Raw genomic sequence first — 17710 nt, forward strand, 5'->3', positions numbered from 1 at the left:
AGATGAGCCTCATGTTTGCCCTCCTGGGGGCAACTCTCTCAAGAACTATGTAATCTCGAGGTAAGAACATTTTCCAGTTGAACATTTCCATGCACACCTACAAGGGCACAGCAGGCCCTTCGTGATCTGGCCCCAAGCTAGCTCTCCATTCTCCTTTTCTTTCATTCCCCATCATCTCTAACAGCACCTCACTTCCTGCAGATTCCCGAAAACTCCGTGTTTGTACCTCTCTGTGCCTTTGCACATGCTGTTGCATCTGCCTGGAATGCCTTCTTCTTCCTTGTTGACCTGGTGGCTCCTGCACACCCCTAGGGCTGCCGCTCTGGTGTCACCTCCTCTGGGCTCCTTGCCTGGCCTGCTGAACGCGACGTCTCCTTGTCCACCCCCTTGTGCGGCACTTTGCACATCCATCCACCGTAGCGCTTAGCCCTTGGGTTGACGAACGGAGCCGCCTTGGTGCTTCCCCTCCCTGGAGCCCTGCGCACCCCAGGAGGCACCTCAGGGGAAGGGAACTGGTGTTCGTGTCTGAATCCCAGTGCCTGGCTCAGTGGACGTTTGTTGATTGAATGACCGATGATACTGGTTTGTGGAGATGCGTCCGGATTGTTCTGACGTGCAGCTTGCCTGTAATACAGCTAGGCAGCCAGAGATGGGAAAGAAAGGCGTTCACTGTCGGCCAAGGTTTGTTGTTTTTTTTTTAAGCCCGGCTTTAATTAAGTACATACGTTCAGAAAACAGGGAATTGTTATGCAAATTTTTCTCTGATGAATGACTCTGATCATGACTTGTGGTTTTTGTGAAGGATGATTCTCAAAATAATTAACAACCAGTGTAGCACGGGCACAGCCATCAGAACAGACTCAGGCGCTAGGGCTGGAGTGGGGTCCCGGAGGCCTCCTCTTGTGCCAGGCACCAACCCTGTAGTTCCTGGGTCTTGGAGAGGGGCTGGGGTGGTTGGGGTGCATGGATCAGGGGTTAGTTTACAACTGGTGTAGACGTGTTTCAGTATTTTAGCACCAGTACCGGCCGTTGCGCTGTGTATCCGCTCCGTATCAGCTCTGGTCCTGGAGCGCACCGCTGCCTGAGCGGTGGGAGTTCCTTCTTAACTCTGACCATTTGTGGGTTTGCGTTTTGCCATCCCTCTCGAATAAGAATGTCAGCGAGAACTTGGCCATTGGGCTGGGCCGGAAGTCTGGAGGCCTGGATTCCTCTCTTGGTTCTGTCACTTCACTTGAGTGACCTTGGGCAAGTCCAGTAACTAAATCTCAGAGGGCTAATGTTTTGTGATTTAGTTGCTTTATTTTGTGAATAGTTCCTTTATCTTGACCAAATTTAGTTGGATATTAAGATGCACGTTAACCCAGAATCAGACACAGTCTTGTTTAACTGTTTTTTAAAAATTGAAGTATAGTTAATTTACAATGTTGTGTTAGCTTTAGGTATACAGCGAAGTGATTCAGTTATACACGTGTGTGTGTGTGTGTGTTTGTGTGTGTGTGTGTACATATCTTCTTTTTCAGATTCTTTTCCATTATAGGTTATTACAAGATACTGAATATAGTTCCCTGTGCTATATTGTAGGTCCTTGTTGTTTATTTTATATATAGTAGGGCGTATCTGTTCATCCCAGATTCTCAATTTATCCCCTCCCCCCTTCCCCTTCGGTAACCATAAGTTTGTTTTCTATGTCTGTGAGTCTCTTTATGTTTTGTAAATAAGTTCATTTGTATCGTATTGTTTTAGAGTCCACATATAAGTGGTATCATATATTTGTCTTTCTCTTTCTGACTTGCTTCACTTAGTATGATCATCTCTAGGTCCATCCATGTTGCTGCAAGTGGCATTATTTCATTCTTTTTTTATGGCTGAGTAACATTCCATTACATCTTCTTTATCCATTTAGCTGTCGATGGACATTTAGGTTGCTTCCATGTCTTGGCTATCGTGAATACTGCTGCTGTGAACATTGGGGTGCATGTGCCTTTTTGAATTAGAGTTTCCTCCAGATATATGCCCAGGAGTGGGATTGTAGGATCATATGGTAGCCCTCTGTTTAGCTTTTTAAGGAACCTCCATACTGTTTTCCATAGTGGCTGCACCCATTTACATTCCTACCAACAGTGCAGGAGGGTTCCTTTTCTCCACACCCCCTCCAGCCTTTATTATGTGTAGACTTTCTGGTGGTGGCCATTCTGCCCGCTGTGAGGTGGTACCTCATTGTGGTTTGGATTTGCATTTTCTCTAATGATTAGCGATGTTGAGCATCTTTTCACGAGGCACAGTCTGTTTTGAAACAAGATGGAAGCCCATCAGGTTTTTTAGATGGACAAATCATCACTAATTTGAATACATTTAGTTAAACTTCACTATTTTGAATCATGTTTTAGATATGTAAAAAGTGTCTAAATGTTGAACAGAATGTTTCTAAATTTACTAACAGAGTATTTTAATATTTCATGTCACTAGTTTGATCATCTGTACCGCATTGTTTTTTAGTTTTTTGTGCTGGCTGCTGTCTGTACTTCTTAGAAACACAAGTATAAAGTCATCCCGTGGGCATTTCAGTCATATTTTAGATCCTGGTGATGCTTAAATGACTGTGCAAAATACCTACATATTTTAGCAAAGGTTTTAATTCTGTTCTGCAAGAGTAATTGCAAATCGAGGATAAAAGGTTATAAATGATCATTTAGGAATTGAAAATTTCTAGGTGTCAGTTTAAGAAATCCCAGCTGTTGCAGCCTATGGTATTTTCCCCCCAAGAAAGGTATACTTTTCAGGTTGTAGTTCTTTCTTTGTAGGAAACACGGATTTACTCTGCTCTGCCCTTGGCCATTTTGTGTGGATTTTGGGTTTATCCTCTGCCCATTTCTATGAAGAACTTGAGGCTGTGATGATGTCTCCATTGGCTCTGGGCCGTCTGTTTTCCTTCTAATCATGTGTGATCCTGAGAATTAATGCTAGATGACCAGGGAATTGAAGAACAGAGAGTAAAACACACTGACCATATTTAACTTGCTGCAGCCAGAGATTTATAGTTTGGCTATTGACATGGTTGGGACATTGCAGCTGAATTTCCTGAGTATTAAAAATAAATGTCTTTGTTGCAGAGCTGTGATATAGCTACTGAAATAGACGCCATCTGTCAGGCCACTAAATTGCCCTGATTACCAAGAAGTGAGCCATTAAGGTCTCTCTTTACATATCTGCTGCCTCTTCAGATTGTGGTCTGCCCATTACATACGTTTCCTTCAAGTCATTGAGGAAACTATGGTGGAGTAGAAAATGCCTCGGCTTTGGTGTCAGAATGTCCGTTCTGCCGCTTATTAGCTCTGTGATCTTGGGCAAGTCACCTCCTCTCACTGAAGCTCACCTTCCTAATCTGTAAATGGGGAGTTACATGCCTACCTCCTGAGAGGATTAAAAATAATGTGAGTGTATTTGTTAAGGTTCTTTTGATTGCAAGCTGTAGGATCCAACGCTGAGGAGTTTGAGCAAAACAACAATGAAAGGGAGTATTTACCGGGAACATACCGGAGAGCCTCACAGATGCCAAGGGTCGTAGACTCTGGGGCTCTGTCTTGTTTGGAGAGGCAAGGTGGAGGGCGGGGGTGGAGAGTGGGGATGGCGGGCAGAGGGTAGGGGACAGGGGGGTTGGTTGCTGCTGCTGAGCAGGGGCCCCCTCTGGGCCACTTGGCCCTCTGCCTCTGTGCCGAGGAGACCCACTGGTTTGCCAGCTCTGCCGAGGGAGCCAAGTGACGTCATTCTAATGGGGCATGATTCAGCGCAGGGGAGCAGGTGATTGATGCAATGGGACCCAAATGGCTCTGAAGAGTTCATTTATTTAACATGGGTGAGCAATTTGCTTCTAGGAAGACGTTGACTCACTCTGACTTCCATTATGCAAAATAGCCACAGGAATCTCTGCTCTGAAGAGTCACATTGGTCCCTGTGTTCCCCTCTTACCTTTTTAATCATCATTTCAGCGAGCATCTGTGGCAAGCACTGTGCCTGGCTCGGGGTGCTGCTGCCCGCAAGGGGTCCCCAGGCCTGTGAACACGTGGTTGGTACACGAGCTCCGGGTGAAGGTGAACCAGGGTGCCGTGGGGCTGGAGGAGGGTCTCTGTAAGGGACCATGGAGGGTGTCAGTGGAGAGGGCTCGACTGATGGAGCGTGGTCTGTGAGGAGGAGGAGGGAGTTTCCTGGTTCCACGGAGATGGAAGGGCAGGAAAGCAAGCACTGGTGTGGCCGGCTGGCAGGTGGAGGGTGGGGGCTGAGGTGAGCAGTGACCTGGAAAACCTGGTGAAGGTTTGGAATGGCTGCCTGAAAGGAGGAGAGGGGAACCAAGCTGGGCACCCAGGCCCTGCACCGCAGTGGGCAGTCCTCTAGGGCTTCCAGCCAGGCCCACGGTGATCCAGTTAAGATACAGGGTCGCGGGCTTCCCTGGTGGTGCAGTGGTTGAGAGTCCATCTGCCGATGCAGGGGACACGGGTTCGTGCCCCGGTCTGGGAAGATCCCACATGCCGCAGAGCGGCTGGGCCTGTGAGCCATGGCCGCTGAACCTGCGTGTCCAGAGCCTGTGCTCCGCAACGGGAGAGGCCACAACAGTGAGAGGCCCAGCATACCACAAAAAAATTTAAAAAAAACCAAAAAAAAAAATATATACATATATATGTGTATGTGTGTGTGTGTGTATATATATATATATATATATATATATACACACAGGGTTGGGATTCTTTCACTGGATATGTACATCCCACAGCTGAGTCTCCCACATCCACCTGAGGTCCACATTTATTCATGTTTTTTCCTAGTTCTCTTGGTTGGTTACTTATCTAAGCACAAATTCTGACTGCCACTTATTAGCTGAATGGACTAAAACACATGACCTGTCCTCTCAGAGAATCAGTTTATTCATCTGAAAAGTGGGAAGATTAATATACCTCCTTGGTCGTTATTGTGATTAGAGATGACCTATGTAAAGGACCTGGCCTAGCATTGGAGCGTAGGAATGGTAGTTATGGTTGACACTCCTTAAGTGTTTACTCTGTGCCAGGCATCCATGTGAGAATTTTGTATAGATTAGCTCAGTTAATCTGTTTCACAACCCTATGAGATATGTAGAATTATTACCTCTACTTACAGATGAGGATATTGAAGCACAGAGAGATTGAGTAACTTGTTCAAGGTCACACAGCTAATAAGGTCACACGCTCTTAACAGTCCCTGCCCTTGGTGGTAGATGCTCAAGAAGCAGTAGGTTTTTCTTATTTTCGTCGTCACTGTTGCCTGGCCTTTATGTGGCTGACAGCGACTGTGTCACCTTTGTCAAACTCCCAGTGCTTTGCATCCATCATGGGTCATTCACGGGTGGACCAAAGAGCACAGGCCCTGGAGCCTGGCTGCCTGGGTCCACACCCTGCCTCACCACCCTGACTCCGTGCCTCGGTTCCCTCATCACCAAAACGGGGAGAGTGGTAATGCTTGAGCTCACTGGCTTGTGAGGATTAAATGAGAAAATGCTGGAGAGCACTTTGTACCACGGCTGACATCCTTAGGACATGGTAGCCTCTTTGTCTTGATCCCAGGGTGAGTTCCTCCCAGGCGCTCCCCTGGGGCCCTCTGTCTACGTGCGGTGTGTACGGGTGGGAGCTGACACTGGTGACTGTGTACAGAAGGCAGGTGGGAGCTCCTTGTGCCAGCGTCATGTGGCACGATTTACAAAAGGGCCTGACATTTCTAGCAGTGTGGGTGGCCAGCTTCTCATGACCAAGCTGGTGGGTTAGCATTTAAAACCCTCAGTTGGCAGGTGGTGCCTTTGCCTTTTTTCGTTCAGGGCTAGAAGCACAGCAGCGTTCTCCTGGGTCAGGGGCTGCTAACCTTTTTGCCATCTGCATCCCTTGGGTAGTGTGCTGGAGCCAAGGACCTCTTCCCTGGAAAAGTATCTAAATGCACAAAATATGTGCACAGGATCATAAAGGAAACCACTTATTTTGAAATTTGGTTATCAAAATATAAAAAAATAATCAGCTGTAGAAATGGTGCTTCTTTATTAATGTGTTAAATAACAAGATCTAGTGGTGAACAGAGTGGCTGCTGCAGTTTTGAGGTAGTGATGAGAATAAATATTTTGAGATACTTGCAACATATACAAAGTAACTATTTCTTTTGATGACAAAATCTCAGGAAAACACCGAGTACTACTATGGTTTGTAGCAGTAACAGTGTTCCTTCAACCCCTAAATGAAGGAAACGCTCAATTTCAGTTAGAGGTTAGCGGCAATAAAGATGTACCTTTTTCCCCTCGTTCATGTTTGAGTTTTCATTAGGGTTGGAAGCCCTATCCTGGGTCATTATCTGAACTTCAGGCGACAGGCTGAGTCCACGAGACACAAGGGCTGCTTGCAGCCCCTCTCTCTCCACTGACCCCGTGTCTCCCTAGCATTAAGGAGCTTCTGGTCTGCGCCAGGCGCTGTGCCAGGTGTCCTGCACACTTTACTTCTTTATTTTAACATTTTCTTCTTATTTTGAGATAATGTCAGATTTATAGGCAAGTTACAAGAGTAAAGGGTTTTGCTTGTCCTGAGCCATCTGAGAGTAAGTTGCCTGTGTGAAGCCCTGTCAGTTCTGAATACTTGAGTGTGTACTTCGTGTCAGCAGGGACCTTTTCCTGTATGACACAGCACAGCCGTCACAGCCAGGGACTGAGCAGAGACCCTCAGACTACCATCGAACCCTCAGGCTCATTCGTGTCTCACCAGCTGTCCCGTAAAGCCCTTTGTAGTGGAAGGAGCCAGTTCAGGATCTTGTGTTGCATTTAGTAGACTTTAGTCTGTTGACTTTCACGGCCCTGAGACTTTTGAAGCATCCAGGCCAGTTCTGCCGTGGAGTGTCCTTTCGTTGGGTCTGTCTGATGTTTCTTGGTGCCTGGCTTCAGGTGAGGCATCCTTGGCAGGAGTGTGACAGGACCAGCGCTGTGTCCTCAGTGTGTCCTGTCCGACAGTACACGGCTTAGCTTTGTTACCTAAGCATTACCGGCCATGCTGACTTGGGTTAACTCTGTGAAGGTGGTGTCTGCGTGGTGTCTCGACTATGCAGTTACTCTTTTTTCCTTTGTAATTAGTAAGTATTTGAGGGGAGGTATTTTGAGTCTATGTAAATATGCTGATCTTCTTCAAACTTTCACCCGTTAGTTTTAGCCTCCTTTTATGTTTTGTGGCTGAATAATTTCTTACCATGATGGTTAGCAAATGGCGATTCTTCTAATTCCATTATTCCTTCTACATTTATTAGCTGTTCTGTAAAGAAAAGCCCGTTCTTCTTCCCATGTACTCATTTACTCATGTCCGTGTGGATGTGAGTTTCTGTTTCACTCAGTGGGTTATAATGTGTTACTATCATTGTTTTGATGCTCAATTGTCCCAGGCTTGGCCTTTTCAAACTGGCTCCTGTATCCTTTTGACAGTGCTCCATTATTTAAACACTTCCTTATTTTCTGGTGTGACAGAATGCTGTAGACGTGGATTTCTTTTGAATTTCATTGCATCAGTACTGGAATTGGCCATTTCCCCTGGGATCCTTGATTCCTTCCAGCACACAATTGAACTTGTATCTGCTCTGTAACTCCATAAGGTGGTGGCGGCTGTTGTCCAGCATTTTACAGGTGGCTCTAGTAAGTAACTTCCTGAGGTCCCAGAACCAGGAAGTGACGGAGCCGAAATTTAGAGCCGAACTCTAAAAAAATTTTCACATTTGTGGAATTCACAAAATTACATCCTCACTTCATCGATGAGGAGCCTGAACCTCACAGAGGTTTGTTAAGCTGGTTAGCTGAGGTCACATAGCTAGTAAGTGGCAGAGTCCCCCTCAGATCTCTTTATCATCAGTCTGTTCATGGTGCCTTGAAAGCGTGGCTCACCTGACCCCTACTATTTTAATGTAAGTCCCTTGTCCCTAAAACTTGTCAGGTTTTGGTTGATGAATTTCTTTTCTTTGTAGCAAGGACAAGCGTGGAAGGGCATTCTTTGTAGTTTTGTGAAAACAATGACCAGCAGCTCTGAGCTGGGTTGGGGCGGGGGGGAGGGCAGAGGAAGTTTCACGAAGGGCAGTTGGGTATTGTCGGGAGCACAGCGCTCAGCTTTCTTCCTCCGTGAGTGATGTGCGGTCATTCCCCACTCCCCCTGCAGGTGGTGCCCTCTGACTGCAGCCTGATCCGGAGCCAGGCACAGGGGTTCACCTTTGTTTGGATTTATAAACCAGAACTATCCACATGTGTTTGCATAATGTAAGGATGTGCGCTTTCAAAATTCTTCTCTTAATGACAGATGCCCATTGTCGTTTTCAGGAAAAACAACAATTAGGCTATGAAGAGCTGATTCAGGTCTTAAAGAAAGAGCAGGACATCTATACACATCTGGTGAAGTCTCTGCAGGACTCAGACAGGTAAGGGTTTCTGTTTGGACGTCACGTGCATGCGTAACACACATACTCTGAATAAATGCTGGTAGTTTCTGAGGCAGTGAAGCCTTCCCACTTTGCTTAGGAAGCTTAAAGTGCTTGGATGGTGATTGCCTTATTTAAATCAGATATACCTATTTCCTAGCAGGAATTGTCTGATTTTTTTGGCAGCAAACGTAGGATAAAAATATCATTAATACTAATTACTCAGGTTTTTATAATACTTTATTATGGATTTAGAAAGCGCCTCCACGTGTGTTATCTCTTATAATCCTCACTGCTGTTCTGTGAGGTAAGTAATATCATTATCCCTACTTTCCATAAGTGACTCGGAGTGACTGGTGTCTTCACAGAATTGCCGAGGTGATTTGGTGCAATGAGATGTGGGGAGGAGAGCTGATTATAGGGTAGCGGTCTTGCCACTGCCCTGCCTGTGTCCACGGGCAAGTGACACATCTGGGCCTCTCTTGGCCCAGCACTGGGTTGGCCTCAGTGATTTCTCCCATGGAGGAGTCACCTCTCTGCACACTGGGATGGTTACGGGTGGAAGGATATGATGTCTGGGGTTCATCTCCACACTGCACAGCAGCGCAGGAAGCAGGCGGGGACACCGATGGAACGAGAATGGCCACGGCTCCCTGGTTGTTGGGACAGGGGTGTGGGCAGGTGTGTGTGTGTGTGGGGCTCATTATACTGACTTGTCTTCATGTGCTAATGTCTAAAATTTTCCATGATAAAAAGTGAAGAAAACCCAGCCCTCACTGCTGCCTCTCTTCTGCCCTTCACTCCAGCCCTAATGGGGTCCTCACTGTTCCGGGGCCGGGTGTCTCCTGTCTCTGCTTTCAGCAGCTATCTGCACCCTGCTCTGCGTCCCCCTCATCCTTGAGGATTTGCCTCAGGGGTTCCCCTTGTCAGGAGGCCCGCTCCGGTTCCTCTGCCCTCACAGCTGCCCTAACCTCCCTTTGTTACTTGGCTGCTGTGGCCTGCGTCTCGGCCTAGAAGGTGAGCACCCCCAGGGCAGGGGTTCTGTCTTGCTGTCTGCATTTCCCAGTGCCTGTCACGGGGGCTGGTATGGAGTAGGCACTTGGGAAGTGTTCGCGGATGAACCCCCTCCCAATTCTTCTAAGTTATGAGTTTTCAGGATTTTTAATCTGAAGCGAGTTTAAGGAAAATGAAAACATGCTGATGAAATTCTCTGAAAGTGAGCTTTTTCGAGAAGCCTCAGCTGCTCGTCATTTTCACTTGGGGGAGGGGTTGAGTAGTGCTGCGAACCTCAGAGGGGGAATGGGCACAGCGGGTTTAATTGTGCGGCTACTCCGACGGGAGCCAGTTCTGACTCTGGGCACCGAGAGGCCCTGGGGTGGATGTGGCCGCTGTCAGGCTTCCTCAGCGTCACTGATGGCGGCTCTGAGTTTCATAGGCTCTTCCTTAGTGAATAACAAGGTGCATGGGACCAAGGTGGGTCAGGGCTGTGACTAATAGAGATGCTTAAAAGGTTTCCTGTTCACCTTCAGAGTCACAATACATTCAGCAGCTCTGAGCTCTTGGGTAGGTCACTTTTCACCCTGAGCCTCAGGATATGTATTTGTGCAATTGAGATTGGCCTGCCTATAGACCTACCTGTTTACCTACCTCCCTACCTACCTTCCAGGGTTGTTTGAAACGAGATGATAATGTGTAAAGTCCTAATTCTGCCTGGCAGATAGTAAGCACTCAACAAATGGTAACGTTTATTAAGACTAACAGCAACGTGAAAAGCCTCCATAGGCCTCAGTGTGCCACTGTGCATAAGCTCAGCTTGCAGGGGGTTTTGAGCCTTCAGACCTTGCCCTGGCGAGCGGGCAGAACTGTGGGCTAAGGCCGGTGGAGCCCCCTGGGGTAACTCCAGCACTGCTCACTCTCTGGAAACTGGCAGTGAAAGCTGGATGACTCTGGAGACGTGTGACGTACTTGTAACTAAAGTTGGAAAGGGGGAACGGGAGGGAGGAACTGACCAAGGGCAGCTGTGTGCCTGGTCCTTTCCCGACACTTCAACCCCATATCACAGAAGTGGAAATCTGCTCTTGGAGATGTTGAGGGTATTTCCCAAGCTCCTGCACTTAGGGATTCTCAGAGCTCAAGTCTCCGTGGCTCCTGAGCCCAGGCCCTTACTGAGACAGCTCTCATCTGGAGGACAAGGACAGTTTATACTTTGCCTCTAACTCAGGTTTTCTCGACCTCAGCACTGTTGGGATTCGGGGCTAGATAACTTTTGTCCTTTTTTTGAGGGGCCGTCTTGTGCATTGTAGGATGTTTAGCGACATCTCTGGCTTTTGCCACTACATGGCAGTAGCACCCTCCCTGCCCCAGTTGTGACAACCAACAGTGTCTCCAGGATTGCCACATGTGCCCTGGGGGGTGTAAGTCATCTCCAGATGAAAATCACGCCTGTAACTCAGGAGTAGCAGAAAGCTTGGCATATAAATGTCTGCTGTATGGGAGTCATTAGAATACGTGGAAGGAAGGAGGTGATGTTTGTCGAGCACCTCGTGTGTGTCAGGCACTGTGCTAAGCTCTTTCCATTATAACATCTCATTTAATCCTCAAAACACTCTTGAAGGAAAGGCACTGTCCCCACTTTACGGATGAGGCTAGCAGGACTCGGGCAGTTTAGCTGACCGCCAAGGTCATGGAGCTCGTGAATGGTGGCACTATGGGGGCGTGCGTCCTCCGGCTCCTCCCCCACTCCACTCCAGAAGGAGGAAGGCTCAGGGCTGTCCTTTCTTTCTGAGTGAAGCTCCTTTTGTTCCACCGACTCCTCACACCTTGCAGAGATCGTGGAGTTGGGGAAACAGAAATGACAGATGCAGGAGCAGCAGCTGTGTACTTTTCACCCTGTCAGAAGATGGAAGAGGGAGTGAAGCCGTCGCTTTCCCTAGCCCTCATTGCAGGAGCTTCGCTAAAACAATCTCCTTTCTTCCCCCACTGGTTAAACGCGTCTGCGGCCTGACCGCATCCAAGCGAGTGCTGTGCTGTGACACCTCTGTAAGGTTTCCATCAGCCTTACAAATTGATCATTATGATTGTCTTGAAATGGAGCTAGGTACAGGCTGCTGGGAGGGCCCCTTCCCTTGCAAGGGGGCTGCTTCACAGTGAACCATCTTCAAAGCAGCAAGCATAGAAGATTAGACATAATGGTTTATTTTCCTTCCAATAGATGTTGATTTATGTGTGCAGTTCGATGGACGGAGCTGGAAGGAATCGCTGGAGGATAAGTGGGGCTTGAGTCTGTGGCGCACATATTTCAGAGCGATGGCTCCTAACCATTTGGGGCTGTGGATGCCTCTCGAACAGTCTGATGAAAGCTCATGGACCCTCTCCCTAAAACAAATCCACATTTTCATACACTTCTTCCAGCAGTTTCAAAGTGTTGATGGACCCTTTCAGGGAAAAATAGGTCAGACGCTGGACAGAGTGACGTATTTCTTGATATTTAAAAAAGGCTTTCTGATATGTTAAGGCGTTTTCGTAGTCTCAAAAAATGTTCACATACTTTGACCCAGTAATTGCACTGCTGGGAATCCATCTTAAGAAGCTAACCCTGAGTGTGAAACAAGGCTTTAGGCGCAGAGATTTTCATTGAAACAATATTTACGTTACTCAGGTGTCTGCTGGAGCCTCTGTTCCTCTGAGAGAACCGGTTCAGACTCCTGCCACGTGCATGTCAGTAGGAGTCCGGAGCCCTGCCTGAGGAACTGCACTGCCTAGTTCAGTAGGCACTAGCCATGTGACTACATACATATAAATTAAAAAATTAAGCATTCAGTTCCTCAGCATGTAGCCACATTTCAAATGGTCAGTAGGCACGTTCAGCTAGTGGGTACCGTATTCAGCAGCGCCGATACAGAACATTTGCATCATTGGAGGCAGGTCTGTGGGACAGTCCTCCCCCCGTCAGTGCAGATTCTGGGAGGTGTGCTTCTTCATGGCCTCCTCTGAGTTCTGGGTTGCTGGTTCCTTGCAGGCTCTCTGTGCAGGTCAGTACCGTATTACACTGACCCAGACGTGATACTTGACATCACCACCCCTCCAATAAAAATCCATTCTACTCTGCATTTGTGAGTGGCCAACCCATTACTGTAGACTTCTTTTGACCCCTAAATTGGTCCGTCTCTTCCTCCTATTATTGACTCTCAGTCTTCTCCTTTTCTTTTTTCTTGTCCCTGCTGCCCCTCACCTTTACCTCCAATGCCACCTCTTTTAGGGGTGACATGGCCGACGTTCTCCTTGTCGCCTTCTCTTCTGTGGAGAGCCTTCCTTCCATACCCAAGCCCATGCAAAGCGTTATTCCAGAGAAACATTCTGGGGAATTAAATTACTTCCACCTAGCTACATCTGTAGCAAAAACTTGGAAATGACCCAAATGTCCACTAATAGGGGATGAGTTAAATGGTGGGACATTCACCCGATTTAATGTTATATAGTCATTAAAAATGACATTTGCAAATTATTTCTGAAAATGTAGGGAAATATTTAAATGAGAAATGCACAACTTAGTATATTATATGTCCAGAATGATTTCAACCTTATAGAAATACTCAGGGAAAAAGATTGGGAGGAAATAGTCTGCCATGTGTTTTTTGGTAGTCGGGTTATGGTAACTTTTGCTTTTTTTTTTTTAATACGTTTCTATTATAAATGTTCTATAAACACGTATTTACTTTTATAACCAGAAAAAAACCCCACAAATGACATAAAAATCAAAGGAAGGCTTGCTGGGCTTTGCATTTTAAAGCACAAGTAGGTCTGTTTTAAAATTCCGGTGTCTTGTTTTACCAAGTGTCAGCAACCTGCAAGCTGAGTTGAACAGCATCTTTGCGCTGCGGAAGCGGCTGGAGCGCGATGTGCTCTCCTATCAGAACCTGCAGAAGGCCCTGGAGGAGCAGATCAGTGAAATCCGGCGGCGGGAAGGTACGTGCTCTCTTGTATGTATTTCCCTTTGGTTTTCCCGCCTGGAGGGACTTGGCTGAACTTTAAGAGAGTCCTAAGACTGCGGTAGGAGGCGAGGCACCCCGGGGATTTCGTCTGGGAAGGCTTTTTTGCAGTGATGGTGTTACTGTTGCTCTCCTAGTCTGTACCTGTCTGGCTTCGGCTTGTGGAGTCAAAGGGCCCAGCAGGTAGTGTTAATTCCACAGAGGGCCTGCTGCAGGACTGCTTCCTCGCTGCCCCTGCTGTGTTCTGCATTGTTTGACTCTTCTAACTCCAGATAACCTTGGGGCCTTGCCATTTCCTTTCTGTGGTCAGTGGCCCTCATCACCCTAAACATCTGGGCTCTGCCTACCACGGCGCCCACTGCAGAGAGCCCCACTGCACAGACACGTGCGGGTGAAACCTCTGTTTCCTGCTGAAGCATCGCTTTTCACACTGTCATGACCGCACGTGGATTCAGCTAGGGAGGGTCCTGTGGTATGGGCACTGCTGTGCTCATGACAGCTGTATCTGGCTCCCTCCTTTGCTAGAACCTGAGCCCCGTGGTGTCTGGGTTGGCGTTTTCCTTTCCTTATCTCTAGCCTTCCTTTCCTTTCTCTTCCTCATTACTGATTGTAATTCCTGCTTACAATCAGTAATAGCAGTGGTAGGTTTGACATTTCCTGAGCGCCCGCTGTGTACCAGGCACAGCGGCAGGCACTTAACTTCTCACCTCTGCTCCTGACCGTTGTCCCACTGGATCGAGTAGACATTGACGTCACATCACAGGTAAAGAAACCGAGGTGGCAGTGGGGGTTGATTTACCCAGATTGGAGGCAGGACATCTTCCTTCGAAGTCTAGCTCTTTCCTCTATACGAGGCGTATCAGCTCTTACCCACACGTGTTGAGTGAGATCATGCTTGTGGATATGCTCCACTCAGTGAACAGCGTGACCCTTCTCTGCACCGTTGCTCCCTGTGAGAGCGTGACCTTTGGTGCAGAGAAGGCCGACCCGTCCGTGGGTGACCCAAGAGTCTCTCATCATAGATCTCATAGGCGGTTTCTGTACTCGGTGTGCTCGCTCCCATGGCGGGCTCTGGGGCCGGTAAAAAACACATCAGGCGCTTTTGAGTTCTACCCTTGAGGCTCACATCTAATTTTCCTGTATTTTCACTTAAACAGAATCACTCCCTCATTTAAATTGAAAATCACTATTTGCTTGTGCCACTCAGAATGGACTCCAGGCACAGCACTGGATATGCAAAGTATAATCCAGAGCTGGCCACAGTGAAAGCCTACAGCCCACGATGAAACCATACATTGAGATACCAGCCTGTAGAGAAAGAAGAAAATTACTTTTGCTCCAAAGGTGGTGCATTAAACTCCCTGTGTGTGCTTATCTCCCTTTCCCCCGCTACCCAATTCAAAGTGCCTTAGATGGATTGCACGGGGAATTGTCTGGGAAGGATCTACTTCTGATGTTCTTTTTCTCCTCCTCCCCGCTTTTTTTTTTCTTTTGGTGCAGAAGAACCATTTTCATTTTATAGTGATCAAACATCTTATCTGAGTATTTGCCTTGAAGAGCACAATCGGTTTCAAGTGGAACATTTTTCTCAAGAAGAGCTTAAGGAAAAGGTATTGACCTATTAACTTTCAGTGCTTTGTTGGTTATTTGTTGTCTCTTGGGTTCCTGATCAGAGGTGTAAGATTCTGAAAGCCCTTCTCCCCGCCTCTCTTCCCTCTCTCCCTGCCTACCTTTTTTCCCCTTGATGTACATTCCCTGGAGTCCCTACCCCGTGTCTGATGCACGCCTTCTGAGGCTTGAGGACCCCACCCAGGCTCCGTCTCCCCTGGGAAATGCTCTCTATCCCCCCCAGAATTAGCCACCTTTCCCTCGGGTCATTCTCCTCTCTTCTTGTACCTGACTGCACTGATGTCCTTCTCATACTGATCTGTAATTATCTGGGTATTCTTCTGTATCTCCACCAGGCTGTGAGCATCTTAAAGCGAGTGAGTGTATCTTGTTTATTTCTGATTTCCCAGTGCCTGGCACACATAGTGGGGGGTAATTGATGCTTTTTGAAAGAATAAAGGTTCAAGGTTGATCAGTAAATCTTTTCTAAAACTGGAAAGGTTTTCAATCTGTTGATCATTGGTGTGGTTAGAGTGGCTTTGTATTTCAAGGTTCTAAGAGCCATTGATAAGAATAGGAAGTGTGAGCTCCGAGGACACTGTGATTTATTATAAAATTACCATCTATGTATGACAGGTTGAGTTTCTGTCTGGGAATAACTCACATGCCGGTGGAGTAGAGGGTCATGTGAAGGAGCAGTGGCAATGTGGAGTGCAAGGGTGGCTGTAATAGGCAGAGGTGCGAGGTTTAGGGGTAGCCGAGAAGGAGAGGTTAGCTGTCGGGGGTTGGGAGGTACTCACTGGATCACAGGAAACTTCTCAATAGAAGTGAGACCTGAAGTGGTTTTGGAGGTTGAATAGGAGTTTATCTGGTTGGAAGGCTTTTTCAGCAGAGAGAGAGGAAAAACAGCAGATGTAAGATGCAGAAGAGATAAGAAGGAGAACTATAAAAATGTTGGTGTTTTGGGAGGAGTGGAACAAGAAGCATTGAGGCATCTGTTAGTGTTTCGAAGATGAAAATAGACGTGGTAATAGCCACTGCGCATACCTACTGTGGTTGTGTTAAGGGCAGGAGCTAGTTCCCTTTGTTGGCACTTAGTGAATGTTTGTAGAATCAGAATGTTTTCTTCTTCCCTCTATGATATAACCTCCTTGAGGTTGGGTCCTAGTTGTGTTCATGTTTTGGTGCAGTGGACACCTGCTGTGTGTGGTCAGGGTGGGATTTCCCACTTTCTTTGAGGGGCTAATGATTATCCCCTTAAGAAGGGTTTGGAAAATCACTAGCCGTTGTGATTTGAAGCTTGCGGGGAATGAAGGTGGTGTCTGCTCAGATGCTTATGGACCTGGCCTCGCAAGGCCTGCGCCTTAAGGAGGAGCCCTGGACCGGGAGTCCAGGCCCGGCTCTGCCTCTGTGCGGGCAGCTGCCCCTGCCCACACGACCGGGCACTTTGGCTGTTGTTGTATGTCACTGAATTCTCCAGGCACCCCAACTCTGGGACCTCGGGCAGTGAACTTCTTTGTGTCTCGGGCTTCTTGTTGTAAAACGGGGACAGTCATACTGCTGTCCGCCTCCTCGGGATTTTTGTAAGGAGCGATTGACTAAAGCTTGTGGGAGTAGTTTAGCAGCTGTGAATTGCTTTATGACTGAGGACTGTTGTTATTATGGACGGTGCTAGAGAGGCATAGAAAGAGGAAGGTGGATGCTGTAAAATAAGCCTCTGACAAGCCTCGGAAGTTTCAGTCTCGGGGGGTTTTCCTCCAGAGGGTCTCAAGTACAAGGCAGAGGCCATATCTGCGTCACGGACAGAGTACTTAGACCGTGCCGAGGGCTGTAGTGTGCTGTGACCGTGATCGCGTTCAGTGCTCACGGGAACCCATTCCACACATGTAGAAATGGAGACTTAGACCAGGCAGCTTGCCCAGGATCTCTTTGCCTTGAAGTCTGGCGCTGGGGTTAGAATACAGAAATGCTGGTGTTTTTCTCACTGTACCCAGGGTAGCCTGAAGCCTGGAGTCAGGCCACCTGACTCTCCGTGACTGTGATGCAGGACGTCTCCTCCGTAGCCGTGGCCCTGGGAGGCAGCAGTGTACCCGTGGGTAGTCAGTCCTTTCCTGCTCTTATCTCCCAGGTCGGTGACCTTATCCAGCTGGTGAAGGAGCTGTACGCGGACAACCGGCACCTGAAGAAAACTATTTTTGATCTCTCCTGCATGGGCTTCCCGGGAGAGGACAGGCCTGAGTCGGCAGATCAGATGGAGGTAAGAAAGAATGTTCTCGTTCTCGCGTGCTAATCACACAGAGAGTGACACCCCCCCCCACACACACGTCACCAGGCTGCATCTCTCCTGGGAGGTCTCTGTTGAAACTCCCTCTGCCGTGGACGGGCTTTGAGGGCCCTCTTAGGTCAGCAGGTCTGTCGGAGCGTCCCGCAGGTTTGGGTCGTATCCGCGTGGACACACTCGATGTGCTGTGATGCTTTGGACTCCACGTCCAGCCCTGGGATCTGGGCGTAGATGGTACATCTGGATGACTGGTCTGGTCTCAGGGGCCTGGAGAGTTGCCACGTCACCCACGTAGCTTGGGTAGTGTAGCTGCAGCCTTAATGAACCCCTTACCGTGGAGAAACACACGAGAAAACACACTTTTCATTTACTTTTTGTATTAATCCTC

At 47.8% G+C, this 17710-nt stretch overlaps 1 protein-coding gene across 8 annotated transcripts in view; it reads left to right on the plus strand.

Moving 5' to 3' along the window:
- The window catches only part of CDK5RAP2 (CDK5 regulatory subunit associated protein 2), a 181970-nt gene that overhangs the window by 86466 nt on the left and 77794 nt on the right, over positions 1–17710 (plus strand). For all 8 annotated transcript variants that reach the window (XM_027105057.1, XM_027105051.1, XM_027105053.1 and 5 more), the window contains 4 exons: positions 8348–8445; positions 13280–13410; positions 14934–15043; positions 17170–17298. In XM_027105057.1, coding sequence (XP_026960858.1) covers positions 8348–8445; positions 13280–13410; positions 14934–15043; positions 17170–17298 — 468 coding nt within the window. The remainder of the gene's footprint in view (positions 1–8347; positions 8446–13279; positions 13411–14933; positions 15044–17169; positions 17299–17710) is intronic.

This window comes from Aethalodelphis obliquidens, unplaced genomic scaffold, assembly GCF_003676395.1.
Source record: "Aethalodelphis obliquidens isolate GAN/ISIS:26980383/991018 unplaced genomic scaffold, ASM367639v1 scaffold7, whole genome shotgun sequence".
In the NCBI taxonomy this organism is placed as follows: domain Eukaryota; kingdom Metazoa; phylum Chordata; class Mammalia; order Artiodactyla; family Delphinidae; genus Aethalodelphis; species Aethalodelphis obliquidens.